Source organism: Cucumis melo, chromosome 12 (assembly GCF_025177605.1).
Source record: "Cucumis melo cultivar AY chromosome 12, USDA_Cmelo_AY_1.0, whole genome shotgun sequence".
NCBI lineage: Eukaryota > Viridiplantae > Streptophyta > Magnoliopsida > Cucurbitales > Cucurbitaceae > Cucumis > Cucumis melo.
The window spans coordinates 17802851-17817917 of record NC_066868.1 but is presented as its reverse complement, the minus strand read 5'-3'; the positions used below and the strand labels follow the sequence as shown (position 1 = coordinate 17817917).

The 15067-nt window shown below is 30.1% G+C and overlaps 1 protein-coding gene across 2 annotated transcripts; it reads left to right on the top strand.

Moving 5' to 3' along the window:
• Positions 1 to 6826: 6826 nt before the first annotated feature.
• Positions 6827 to 12965, top strand: LOC103498231 (uncharacterized). Of its 2 annotated transcripts, XM_051080488.1 has the most exons (5): positions 6827 to 7519; positions 10681 to 10796; positions 10914 to 11133; positions 11575 to 11863; positions 12615 to 12965. In XM_051080488.1, the coding sequence occupies exons 1-5, from the start codon at positions 7085 to 7087 to the stop codon at positions 12749 to 12751; spliced, it is 1197 nt and encodes a 398-aa protein (XP_050936445.1). In that variant the 5' UTR covers positions 6827 to 7084; the 3' UTR covers positions 12752 to 12965. The 2 variants fall into 2 exon arrangements, with proteins under 2 accessions (XP_050936445.1, XP_008458982.2); XM_008460760.3 differs by having other exon boundaries at positions 10681 to 11133.
• Positions 12966 to 15067: the final 2102 nt, after the last annotated feature.

Genomic DNA, 15067 nt, shown 5'->3' with positions numbered 1-15067 from the left:
CGCTAAGAATGATATACTTTATATATCGTTGATACACTTGTTTGTTTGCTAAGACATTTGATAGATGTAATACACTTAATCACTTGCAAAACTTCATTGATACATATTATTGGTTTGAAACACTTGATATGTTGTTCATACACACTGTTGATACACTCAATTAATTAAATACACCTGATGCACTAAGCATGATACACTTTATGTATTGTCGATACAGTTGTTATGGTATGTTTACAATCTTAATAACATGTTGAACATCATTATCGCCTATAGTCAACAAATTAAAACTGAAAGTTCAATACATGACTCAACCCGAATTTCAGTATGAATCAAGTTCACAAAAGAATCAAATGATGATATCGCTCCATCAACCAAAACATAATTTGTTTTGTAATCCACGTAGTAATGTTGCTCATCCCATTGACCACTTTGAAAAACAATTACTGCCAATTTAACCATAACTACAATGAGCTGTAACAATTTTGGAAAAATAAAAAACACGTAGTAAGTATATTAGTCAACTAATACATATAATATAAGTATATCATACCGTTGATATAAAAAACTGATACAAATTAAAAAAAAAAACAGAACCGAACATAACTAAATAAAACCAAACTGATCTACAATGTTCCTTTCGATAAAAGATATTATAAACAAATAAAAGAGATGAGGAAGAATTAATCGTAGCCATAATTTTAATAAATAATATATGAGCAATTTACAGAAATAATATTAGGGCTTCAAAAAAGGGGAAGAAATACATACATAATTCTTGTTTTTCCTGAAGAAAAAATGAGGAGAATAGGAGAAGAAGACGAGGAGAAGATGATAAAAAAAAAAAAAAAAAAGAGAGAAGCCGACAAAGAGGGAGAAATCTAAAAGAACGAAACTGAAGAGAGAAGAGAAGGACGGTGGAGAAGAACAGTGGAGAAGAGAAGTAGGTGAATAGGAGAAATGGTGAAGAAGAACGATAGAGAAGAGAAGAAGAAAACGAAAAATGAAGGAGAACAATAAAGAAAAACGAAAGAGGAAGAGAAAACACCAAAGAAGGGCAATTTTGGAATAATAAAAAGAATAAAATAAGAAATATCAACCAAAATTAAAAAATTGTTATATTTGCAAAATTGAAAATGTTAGTGCTAATATTGCTAAATTGGATTTTTATTGTGCCACCCAATACAATTTCCCTAAAATAAAACTGAATAAACAAATATATATATATATATATATAAAAAAAAAAGAAATAGAGAGGTTGCCCTAATAAGAAAAATATATAATAATAATAATACTAACATAAATATAATATTGATAATAATAATACAAAACTTTTTCTTTATACCTTTTTCTTTCTCTCTATTTTTCAAGGAGAAGAAAAAAAGGTTAAAAGATTTTATTTTTTATAGAATAACGGTAAAAAATGGTAAAAAAAAGGGAAATTTTCCTTATACATTTTTTTCTTTCTCTCTACGTTTAAATAAGAGAAGAACAAAAAGATAAGGATTTAATCCCGAAGGAAATTGATTGTTGCATGAGATGCGGATCATTGGAAGTAAATCCCTACCTAATGCAACCTCTAACTAAGTTTTTCTTTCGTGACATTACGTTTAGGGTAAAGAAAGAAAGAAAAATAAATAAATAAAAATAAAATAAAAACGAAAAAACGACCCACCCTTTTGTAGAGAAATATGTTTCTTCGAAAAAAATGCAGAGATTCTCTACATAGTCAAATTACTTTTTCCTCGTAGAAATTCTCTCTAATACAATTTTTTCCTCGTGGAGATGATGATTCTATCGACTACGCCGCATTGAAGATGGAGATGTTGATGATTTATCGACTGTGCCGCATTGAAGATGGAGATGATGATGATTTATCGACTGTGCCACATTGAAGATGGAGGTGATGATGATTTAAAGACTGCGCCACATTGAAGATGGAGATGATGATTTATCGATTGCACCGCATTGAAGATGGAGATGTTGATGATTTATCGACTGTGCCGCATTGAAGATGGAGATGATGATGATTTATCGACTGCGCCGCATTGAAGATGAAGATGATGATCGTTTTCGCTGCGTTGCCTTAAAGATGAAGATGATGATCGTCTCGGCTGCGCCACCTTGAAGATGATGATCGTCTGCACTGCGCTGCATTATTGAAGATGATGATCACCTGCGCCGTGTTGCATTGAAGATGATGATCGCATGCGTCACATGGAGATGAAGATGATGATCATCTCGGTTGCAACACATGTGAAAAGATGAAGACGATGATCTTCTCGGCTGCAACATATTTGAGACGATGATATTCTTGGTTATAACATATTTGAGACGACGATATTCTCTGCTGCAACATATTTGAGACGACGACCTTCTCAGCTGCAACACATGTAAGAAGATGAAGATGTAGATCCTCTCGACCGCAACATATGTAGGAAGATGAAGATGAAGATTGTCTCGGTCGCAACACATGGTACGATCATCGTCTGTAACAAATCGAAGAGGAGTAGATTTCGCTAGTCATCATTTTAGGGAAGAGGCGAAGCCGTACCTGCAACGATGAAGTTTAAAACCTTTGAACTTGAACTTGAAGAAGCAACGACGAAGTTTCTTGAGGAAGACGAAGCTAGCTATCTTAAGAAGGTAGATAATTAAACATCTTTGTTATCATCAAGGAAGCCACCGAGGCTCTAGCTATGGTTCATAAGAGTCTAGAGGCTGCACGTGAAGAATTCAAGAACTTAAGAGGAAGCTTTAACTTTGCCCCCCTTTGCCCCCATTCTTTTTTTTTTCTTTTGTTGTATTCTTGTAAATGCAAAATTTCATTGAGTGGTAATGAAAATGTTCTTATTCTGGTGTGATTGCTCCTAAATTTTAATTTGTACTGTTTACGCGATCCTTTTCTATGTGACTTCATCATCACATATATATATATAATTTTTTTTTTTACATGCGACTGAACTTAAAGTGAACTTTAAGCTGCCTACGTACCATTTTTATAACATAGGATCAAGTCATAACGTAGTTCAACTTTTTTTTTTTTTTTTTTTTGCCATTCACCTTTTAATCTCTTGTGGGCTAGGAGCACCATGCAATTTAGACTCTTACGATAAGGAACTTTGCATATTTAACAACTTTTATTTTCATCAAGGATTTGTTCATCTCATTCGTTTGTAGGATTAGTGAAGATAATAAATCTTAGTTTCACGGTCAAGGAACCTTTTGTATTTATGTCAATAGACAACTTCCTTTTCATGCGTGAGGGATAGACTGTGAATCTTATCGTCATCATTTTCTTCATGAAATGGTTTTGCCTTAAAAAATTTCATCTCTCTTTGTTGTTGATCGTTTGTCATCTTTAGATGATCAAAAGCAGATGTTGAAGGTCGATCCTTCTTCGATGTGGAGATACTTAGTCTTTTGAAAGTTGAAATTCTAGTGCAAGTAGATGTTGGATATTAAGTTTCTTCTTCTTTCGTGGCCATACTCAATCTTTGAAAGACTGAAGATCGAGTAGTTTAAAGCTTGATACGATCAAAGGTAGAAGTCCTTTTCTTAATTTCATTTGAATTGTCGACTTCTTTAGAAGATCCATAATTGTTGTCTTCTACGATGCTGACAGCATGACATGCAATGACTTATAATATTTCTTCTGGATGATCCTCAAGGAAGCTTCTTGGGAGTTGTCGAGACTGGAGGAAGTCCTCGTCTTTTCCTTTGGTAGGTTTAGGCTTCCACATCTTCTTGTTCCTTCTTCCCTTCTTTTTATGGGAAATGCTTCCTTTTGCATACTTTTGATGAAATAGCGACTCCTTTTGAATGAAATTTGGTTTCTCCCTTTTTGACAAGTGACAGCTATCCATCCTTCGCCATCATCCTTACCTTGCACTTCTTTATTTTGGAAGTCTATCTTCACGATCTTTTGTTGGAATTGAACAAGTATAGGTTTGAAAGTCCCAAATTGAATTAAGCATTTCCTTTTCATAAAACTATGTTGATGGTGGAACACTTGAAGTTATCTCGACCACAACATGATTCGTTTGAGCTACTTCATCAATATCTAGCTCGATCTTCTTTTCACGAGCTAACTTTAGAATCAACTCTTTCAATATGAAACACTTTTCAACAGGGTGACTAATGACATGATGATACTTGCAGTAGTTAGGATCATCTACTTTTCCTACTTGTTCTGGTCGTTTGCATTCTGGCAGCTGAATAAGTTGGTTCTGTAGCAGCTGCTCTAACATGTCTACAACATCAAAGTCAGAAAATGGATAAACTTTTTCCTGCCTTTCTTTAAGAGTTGGGCGTTACTTTTCATCGCCATCATGCTTTCTTTCAGTTTTTGTTTCTTTTCTTTTAGAGAAAGATTTCAAGGGAGTTGCATGAACAACCATAGACTCTTTTATGACACTATTTGCGATCTTTTCAGTGTCAACAATTTCATTCTTATCTCACTTCCCATTTATGGAACTAAATTTCATTCTTATCACTTCCTATTTATGGAACTAAGAAATCTTTTGCTCCTCTGTTGGTGATACTCAATTTCATATCATGGGCACGAGTCGCCAACTCTTCAAACGTATGGGGTTTTATTCCTTGCAAAATAATAAGAAGTTCCCAATGCATGCCTTGAGTGCAAATCTCCACTGCAGATAGTTTAGTGAGTCGATCCTTATAGTTAATACTCAAAGCTCTCCATCAGTTAATGTAGTCCCATCGGATGTGCCAAACTGTCCACATGAGATTTCAGAAGAAATGTAATTCGTGAAATTGAACTTTGTATATTGATTGATATGGTGTTGTGGATACAATCTCTAATATTTACTTCTTTGATTCTTTCTCTCGAATACAAAAAATAAAATTTAGAACTTCGTGGTGTTCGATCTTCAGGAAGCTGTAGTTGCAAGTCAGCTCGAGCTTTAATCTTCTGGAATTCTAGGAAAGTTTTAATCTTCCAAGTCTTCGATCTTTTAGAAGGACGATATCGAGGTTGATAATAACTTGCACGTCTTAAGGGTTTTTAGAAGTTTAAGTCTTCAATTATTCAGAGCTTCAGTTCTTCCTCTAATCCAAAGATCTTCAAAATGAATGGGAAGGTTTCTATTTATAGAGAATCTCCGTGGGCTTTAAATGGGTTTGGGCCTATTTGCTTGTTGGGCTTGGGCTTAGACTTGGACTCATTTATGTGTTGGGTTTAGGCTTGGACCTATTTTCTTGACAAACTTGGGCTCGGACCCATTCACTTGGTGGGCTCGGGCTCGAGCCCACTTGTTTGCGCATGCTCGGTATTTGTATTTTTTATTTGTATTTTTTAAAATTTATTTAGTAAATGGCGTGACACTTATGATTGACACAAAATTTCTTATTGAACAAATACATTTAGAGATAATAAATTGGTAATAAAAGAACAATTATTTAAAAAATGTAAATATAACAAAATTGATAAGCAATAGAGTTGGGATTAAAGCTCATAAACTTTCTGCTGCTAAATTTAAACTTTTCTATATCTATAATTTTTTAGGGTATTTTTAAATTGTGTTATTTTAATTATGAATACTAATGTAGCTAAAAAACAATAAAGTCGTAATAGTAAGTGAATGTCACGTCTACACAATTAGATTAAATGATATATTTAAAAGGAAGAAACCAATGGGTAGAGCCAACTAAGCGCCACGTGGAGAATACAGTGCAGGCTTCAAGCAGAAGATCTAAAGGCAATAAAGAAAATAATACGTGGCAACTCTACCGTGGACATTGCTTCTAATGGGCTCCACTTCTTACTTTCCTTTGATCCCAAATAATCCAGAAACTCCCAACATATCTCAACCTAAACCCAAAAACATACAAACCTTCTTTCATCAACATTGAAAAAAAATATAATATTAAAATAATTAAACTTATGAAAAATAAATAAATAAACTTCTAAAATTTTCAATGTTTCAATTTTTCTTTTGAAATTTTTACATCTGTATAACTGGTCAAATTCACTAATTTCATTATTTATAGTTAATTTGATAAGCACTAGATCGAATCTTCAAGACATATAACAATGTAGATAGAATAGAAAGCAAGTAACACATGACATTTTGACACTATCCATAATAAATATCTATTTAATAATATTTATAATTTAAAAAAACTAAAAAGAAAAAGTAAACCTCAATTTTATTTAGGAATAAAAAAGAGAACACTAAAAAGAGCGAATCACATTTTAGTACCAAAACTTTTAGATGAAAATATACCTTTAGCAAAATATTATAATCTATTTTTTGATGAATCGTAATAAACAAATATATATTATAATTTGTGTCTCATCATATGATAGACACGGATGATAGTCTATCTTATTTTATCGTGGTCTATCATAGATATATATTGTAATATTTTGTTATGTTTATAAATATGAATATTTTTAAATATAGTAAAAAAAATTGAAACTACTACAAAATATATTAAAATACAGCTGGTTATAACTTATAAATATTTTAAAAGAATTTGTAATTTAAAATAATATTCCTAAATTTTATTATGTAACTTTAGATTCTAAGGTTTAAAACTTTTAACCATTTAATCTTTATTAAACTCTAAAAGCTGTTATATATATATAAATATATAAATGGATATAAAACATTTTTATAAAATAAAAAAATGCATCATGAAATAATAAAAAAAAATGAGATTGAGATATAATTTGGATGAATATTTTAAAAATAAAATAAATAAAAATGTAAAAGTAGGACAATAAAATAAAAGAAAATAAAATGCAAGATGTAATAATTAAACATAGAAATAGTAAGAGAAGTAGAATAAGTTTGAGTTAATGGTGTTGACCATTGTAGTTAGAAGGTGGAAGTTAATCGCCATATGATACAAACACTAATTCCATACTTAAATTTAAAAATTTATAAATATAGTTAATAATAAATCCATAAAATTACTCAAAAAAGAAACCCGAAATAAGAAAACAAAAACACACGAAGTCATCAAATATTATTCTTCTCTCTCTCCCTCTCCGTCTCTAATTTTTCCTTGTCGAAGCACCAAAATCTCCCGCTCCTCTATTCCGCCCAATTAAGCATCCATGGAAACGGAGGAGGAGAAGAAATCTCAACCTCAAATGGATTCACAGAAATCAAAATCAGCTGAATCAGAATCGGAATCAGAATCAGAGTTAGAAGCAGCGGAATTGAGAAGGTTCGAATCATTTCTGAAATGGATTTGCATAATGGATCACTCCAATCTGTATCGCGCTTCCCTTTCCTGTATCGTGTTCTTCGTGTTCGGAATCGCGGTTCCCATCGCATCGCACTTCGCTCTTTCATGCTCCGATTGCGATGAAGATCATCAAAGGCCTTTCCATGTGGTGGTTCAGCTCTCGCTTTCCGCCGTTGCTACGCTCTCTTTCTTATGTCTCTCTCTGTGGCTCCGTCTCTTCGGATTGAACCGATTTCTGTTCCTGGATAAGCTGTCTGAAGCAAGCCCTAAGATTCGGGCTGAGTATTTCCGGCAATTACAGGTATCCTTCATTCCTTCCTTCCTTTTGAGTTTTGTTTGAGTTTCAATTTTTCCTTGGCGATGGAGGAGACTCCAGTTTTTATTTTATTTTACTATATTTATTTAAAAGAAGAACAAAGAGAATCTATATTGTTATTGTGTGTTTCTTTTGATGAGTCAATATTTCTGTGCCTGGTCCCTGGAGATGCAAGTGGTTGCCAAATTGATATTAAATTAGTGGGGGGTCTATTTTTATTTTTATTTTTATTTTTATTTTTGAAAAAGGATAAATTAATAATTAATGTTGGATGTAAAATAACATCGATATGTCTTGGCTAGTCCATCAATTTTGTGTCAAATCATTTTTCAAATTTTAGGGGTGTACAGCAGAGTTTACATGGTTTCACTTTGGTATTTGGTTTAGGCCTTTTCTTTTGGACCTATGTTGATTGGGTTCACTAATTCAATCACTTCACTTGGGATCATTCTAGATTAAATGTAATATATAATCCAACTAAAAAAAACATAAAATGTTCAATACATCATAATCCCAAATCAAAACTAAACTAATTCAATTCTTACCATTTAAGTGAAATTTCCATTAAGGTTTTATTGTTTCAAAATTTAAACCAAATATATATAAATTAGACATATGGACTAACAGTTTTTTTTTTCTTTTCTAAGAGTGCAAAATTAATATTTAATTAGATTATAAATAATTTATAACTTTCATTTTTCTTTCAAATATCTAACAAATCTTTTTAAATCTCATATTTTAAAATTTAAAAAAATGAATCAATTTATTGTATAAAAGCAAAGTAATCTTCCAATCTTATATTCAATAGATTTTTAATTTTTAATAAATATATATAGGTTAAATAGGTACAAAATTTACCATTTAGAATCTTTAAAGATTAAAAATTCTTTAAACATTTTTTTTATAAAAAAATTAGAAATTAAATATGTTAGAGAGGTTGTGAAGTCCAGGGTTTTAAACCAAGAAAACTTTCACTTGATAGAATCAAATATTATCAAACAAAATAAATGTAAATATGAAAACTTTAAACATTTTATTTAACTAATAAAATAATGATAAACTATTTTGATTACAAGAAAATTGTATCGACAAAATTTAAGGACATAGATCTGCAACTTGGTTGAATTATACCTTAAAGAAGAGAAGAGATTGATTAAATTAAATACAGTAAACGCTAAATTTGTTATTGTAATTGCTATTATTGTTATTTTTAATTTGGCTTAATGAATAATTTATTTTTATAAAAATGGACAAGTTTGGACTATTTCAGACTTTGACTATTTTTAATTTTATTTCCTTGATACTATCACTTCCCATTATAGAAAAAAAAAATTGGTTTACCCCTTTTTATAATAACAACGACAACAATAAATAGAAAATATAAAAGTTAATTTTAAAAAAATTGTTGAGAAACTTTCATGGGACGCAGCCATTTTAGTTTCTCTTTTTCTTTTCTCTTTTTGCTTTTAATTTTTTTCTAAATTATTTTTAGAGATATAATATATCAAATTTCATTAATTTTTACTTTCACGAGGATCAAAGTGTTAATGGATCTGATTTATTAAGTTTTAGGATATATTGCAATGTAAATTTTTTAATAATAAATTTTTTCTTAAAAAATAGTTTCTAATTAGGAAAATTACCAAAAATAGTAAATTTAAATTTTTTTAATAATAAAATTTCCTTTAAAAAATAGATTCTTATTAGAGAAATTCTCAAAAATGATAAATTTGACAAAATATTTACAAAATATAGAAAAAAATTTAGATTCTATTAATGGACATCGATATGCTTCTATCAACTATATTAGTAGACAAGGATAAAAGTCTATTGATGTCTATCACTGATAGAATCTGAAATTTTGCTATATTTTGTAAATATTTTAGTTTATTTTACTATATTTAAAAATGTCTCAAATAATTATGTGCTAACATTTTTTTTAAATATAGGAAAATGTATCAAAATATTTATAAATATAGAAAAATTTCAGAATCTATAAATGATAGATATTGTATATACCCATAGATTAGTGATATGAATAGACACTAATAAAATTTTATTGGTGTTTATCAGTATCCTCATTGATCGTGAACTTTTTCTATATTATAAATATTTTCAATAATTTTATCATTTGAAATAATTTTTGATTAGGGTAATTGAACTAGGAAAAAACTGGATAAAATCTTAGATTAAAGTAAAATTGGAGCAAAATTTTGTCAATATTCCATATTTAAATTTTGTATGAATTAAACTTTTTTAAAAAAGTTTGATCTAAGTGAAATTAATAAGCATATGAAAAAAAATTACATTGATTTTGTTTTTTGTTAAAATAGCGAAGGAATAAAAAAAATTAATTGGGATTAAAAATAGCAACATATATTTTGGTTTAAGGGTTCTAATTGTGACAATTTTAGAGAGAAAAGTTATCCAATTTATCCTTAAAAAAAAAAGTGTGTGTATATATGAATTTTATTTAAAGTTTGTGTTTTAAAATTATGAAGTTTCTTATTTGAACAAAATGTTATATGTCAAAATCCCCACCTCCCCTTATTTATAATTTTGCTATACAAATTTCTTTGAAGAGGCTAATTAATTATCTTAATTAAAATTATTTGTGAATGTGATAGTTTAATTTTTTGATGTGAAATCCAAAATCAGTAAAGTTTCACCAAACATTGTGTAGAAAAGGATATGAAAAGTCGTATGAATTAGAAAAAATATGAAATTGAGTCAAGTTTCAATTAAAAGCATGAAGACATGACTAATAACATCTACATCAAATTTTGGATTACTTTGGCTTCTCTTAAAAGTCAAATTGTTGGATCATGTTAATTCTCAATAAATTAAAAAAAAAACTTTAAAGAATTTAGATTAATAATTAATGTTGGATATGAAGAAACTCTTAGAAGTGTGGATTATGGGGGAAAAAAAGAGTTCATGCAGGCACACACACTAACTTGAATGTTTAGTCAAATAACAAGGACAGTATTGAAAATGTTAAAAACCAATTAGAGACTGAATTAAAATTAAAGCTAAAAACATATTTAACTGGAGAAATTACTTTTTCTAGTCGTGAACATGTGTGTTTGATCATTTTCGTCCTAAAATTTAAGAAAAAACAGAGGCTGATGACTGTATAATTGCAGAGATCGATGGAGCTGATGTCCTTCTTCCTATTGCCATGTTTCATGGCAGAAGCAGGTTACAAAATCTGGTGGTACATTTCAGCAGCTAAAGAAATCCCATATTACACCAATAACATGTACATTAGCTACATTACTTCTTGCACATTGGAGCTCTGCTCATGGCTTTACAGAACTTCCATCTTCTTCTTTGTTTGCATTCTTTTCCGCCTCATTTGCTGTCTCCAAATGATCAGACTTGAAGATTTCGCTTCTATCTTCCGTAGCGAAACCGAGGTCGGCACCATCTTGATTCAGCATTTGGGGCTTAGAAGAACCTTCACTATCATTAGCCATCGCTTCAGAGTCTTCATGTTGCTGTCTTTGATTTTGGTCACTGCTAGTCAATTTATCTCTTTATTGATGACTACAAGATCTAAAGCTCATGTTAACCTCTCCAAGGCCGGACAACTTGCGGTAATATTATCTTCTTTCTTAACCTTCTAGTACTATCTACAAGTTACTATACCTGGTTCTTGTCTCGAGAAATTTTAGTTCGTGCACGTAAACTAAACAGTTGGAGAAATATGAATTTATCTGTTTGTGTTTCGTCTTGAATGTTTAGAAGCGAAGTGTTAGTTTGATAATGATTCCATTTTTAAAATCTTTTTTTTTTTTCACACATTTCTTATCAATGCATTTGACATTTTAGTAAAAACTGTAAGTGAATAACAAAAGTGATAAACTTATGAACAAGAGTGGTATTTTAGAAGCTTAATTTCAAGTTCAACTTAGAAGGTGTTTTAATAAAGTATTGGTATGCTCTGAATTCTAATGTATTGAATGTTTATCATGTCGAATCTTTTTTTTTGGATATGTGTAAGTTAGTAAAAGCTAAGAGTTTTGAGAACAATGCAGCTATGCTCCATCAGCTTGGTGACAGGTTTGTTCATATGCCTCCGCAGTGCTGCAAAGATCACCCATAAAGCTCAGTCCATCACATGCCTTGCTGCAAAGTGGCACGTCTCCGCTGTCATAAACACATTTGATGACCTCGACACTGAGACGCCCCCGACAGCATCTCTTGTTCCAAACATTGTTGAATCCAACTCCGATGACGAGGATGGCGACGAGGACGACTTGGATGATCCCAAACTAATGCCAGTTTTTGCCCACACAATCTCATTCCAAAAGAGGCAGGCATTAGGTAAGTAATAATTTACATGTATATAAAATCCATCAATCATTTACTTTGGTTCTTAGTCATAAAAGGAAGGTATTTGTCTATAGGGCATAGAATCAATATCAAATAGGTATAAAATACCTTCAATATCATACACAAAACATACATATCTAACATGCTATTTGACATACATATTATTTAATAAAAAGAATTAAGTTGTTTCCTCCTAAGTAAGTAAAGGGGATACGTTGGGACCTTTAAACAAAGTAGCTTATTCTTCTTTAACTAAAATTAAGCAACTTATTTAAAAAATTTCTTCTCCAAAACTAATACACAAAATAATAAAAATAACAGTAATATATAATTTAAAAAATGAAGCCCTACAATCATCCACTATTCATGTGTGAGACCTACCGTTCAGGTACCTTTTCCTTATCAAACTTCTTCTCGACTCTAATACCTCACCAACCTTCCTTTTCCATTGACTAGTATTTCAATGTCACTGATGTTGCCTTTTGTGTTATATTCCGATGTTTATATTATATTTTGTACTATTGTCGTTAACTTAATTGGTATGTTTTTCTTGTGCCCAACAAGTGTTTATATTGTACTTTTGTATTATATTTTGCACTTAATTACGTTAAATTTTACACATATTCTAAGAACGTATTTTCAACGTATCCATATCTTAGTTTTTAGAAATTGACGTATTGTCGTGTCCTATCAGATTTGTATAAGTCTCTAACGAAAGAAATATTTGTTTTGTGTTGTGCAGTGACATATTTGAGAAATAACAAAGCAGGAATTACAGTGTATGGATTCATGGTGGACAGAACATGGCTGAAATCCATTTTTGCGATTGAACTTGCTCTTTTCTTGTGGTTGCTCAACAAAACTGTTGGTGTTTCTTGAAGCCCTTGCCTTTTCGTATTAGATGAATTTTGTAGAGGAAAATTGTTTATATTTCTTAAAATGTAGTGCTTTGTATTTATATTGACTAATAAAAATGTATTAGAAACAAAAAGCTTATCTTAATGTAACATAAGTCTAACTAATACAGAAAGAGAGTAGTTAAGTTCATGAGATCACTTATCTGGAAATGATGAGTTGGGGTTGTTTTGATCTTCGTATATATATGAATATGTTTTCTTTTTCACTATTAAATAATCTATATCTGTAATCTATAATTTATAATCTATAATCTATAATCTATATCTATAATATATATAAAAACTTCAATACGGAGGATTTTTTTTTTTTTTCTTCCTTATATCCTTTAAGTTTAGTTTTGTGTTCCAAATTGTCTTTTTGTTTGATGGTAAATTCATTTTTAATTTTATTTTTTTAATATAATTAATTATAGAATTTACTCTCTTCTACTACTTTTTGAATTAATTATATTTAAGTTTAGTAAAATTAAAGTAATTAAAATATGAGAAAGTGAAAAGTTGGAATGTAAATGATTTTTCCTTTACATTTTAGAAATTAATTAAAAATTAATTTTTAATATATTATAAAACCATTCACATCCGTTTATCTTTCATCTATTCATATTCCCTACTCTCATACTGATTATTTCTTTTCTCTTCTCAAATCTTTGGTATAAATATCCAATTCTTTTCCTTTTCTATTCATATCCACAAGTCACAACAAAAGGTTAAAGACGCGAAGAAAAAATCAAATCACGCTTTTTACTCTCTTCTAATTTTCTTTTTCTTAATTTTATTTTATTCACTATTTTTTATGTAGAAATATGTTTAAGTACATTTCTTCATTTATAGATTTTTGCGATTCCTAGGAGCTAGTAATCGACCCAATAAAAGAGATCCATGGAAATTGATTAGGATTTAAAGACGAAGAATATAAAAGTGGGAGACTAAAGAGAGAACGTTCATTTTCAATTTTTCAAAAATAACAAATTGGCGAAGATGCCAAAGAACTAGGTTTTTTCTATTTTTTATTATTGCTTTGTAATTAAGTATGCTTTTGATGTAAAGTGGTAGGATGTGCTTACCAATATAGTATATTATGGATCTTATAATTGAGGAATGAGAGGAAAAAATTGTCTTCTCTATTGATATTATTTCAATAATATAATTTCATTTAAATTTAATTATTCATTTCAAAATAATAACTAAGGATAATTCTTGGAAAATTTGTTAAATAATTATACTTTTTGAATATGGTAGAAATACATAAAACCAAATAACGATCAAGTTAATGTCGATGTCCAAAATTTCAATCCATTTAAACATTTGATATGTAATTGATACATATAAAAAAACATACTAATTGATCTAAAGTTTGATTGAATGGATTGTTTCATAGTCATACTATCAAATTATTTATATCTTTTAGCTCATTTGATTTATATACATGCGTATAACCTTGAGTAAGAGGTCTCTCAAGAATGAATCTAAAAAATATATGTTGAATAAGAAATTTTGGAACCAATCACAAATTGCCACATCATTTACTAAAATAATTGTATTTGGGATTAACTAAAAATTGGTATGTGTTCCAAATTAAATTTAAAGACAAATTGGATAATTCCAACAATGTCACGTGTCTTTATTATTGCAATTGAATGAAATTAATTATTTTTGTTCAATTAAATATTATTTACTTTCGCTAAAATTCAATTGAGCCAAAAAATAAGCTTAATTTAGCCCAAAATTAAATATGACCCAAATCCATGTGATTAAGTCCATGGGTATAGTCCATGGACCAGACCAACCCAAGTCCATAAAAACCCACCAGCGAACTCTATAAATAGAGACTCCATAAGGTCTAGAGAGAATTTCTCCCAAGAAATAGAAGCTTCCTCAACTCCTGAAGTCAATCACCCTCGAAGATTGAAGTTCTTTGAAGATACAAGCTTTCTTCCAATACTCCAATTTCAAGAACACCTTCAAAGATTGAAGTTCCTTTGAAGATCCAAGCTTTCTACCAAGTCTTCAACTTCAAGAACACCCTCGAAGATTGAAGCTTCTTCGAAGATACAAGCTTTCTTCCAAGACTCCAACTTCAAGAACATCACGTGTTTCCTCAAATCAAGCGTAAGCATCCAGCTGAGAGAGAATCATAGGATCAAATTCTAGAGATCGAACCACATCGCATCGAATCAACATAAATACAACATCAACACAAGTTCAACTCCACGAACCAAATTTCTTCGAAAATCTCGTGTGAACAATATATTTAAAAGAATCATGAGTAAATAAATAT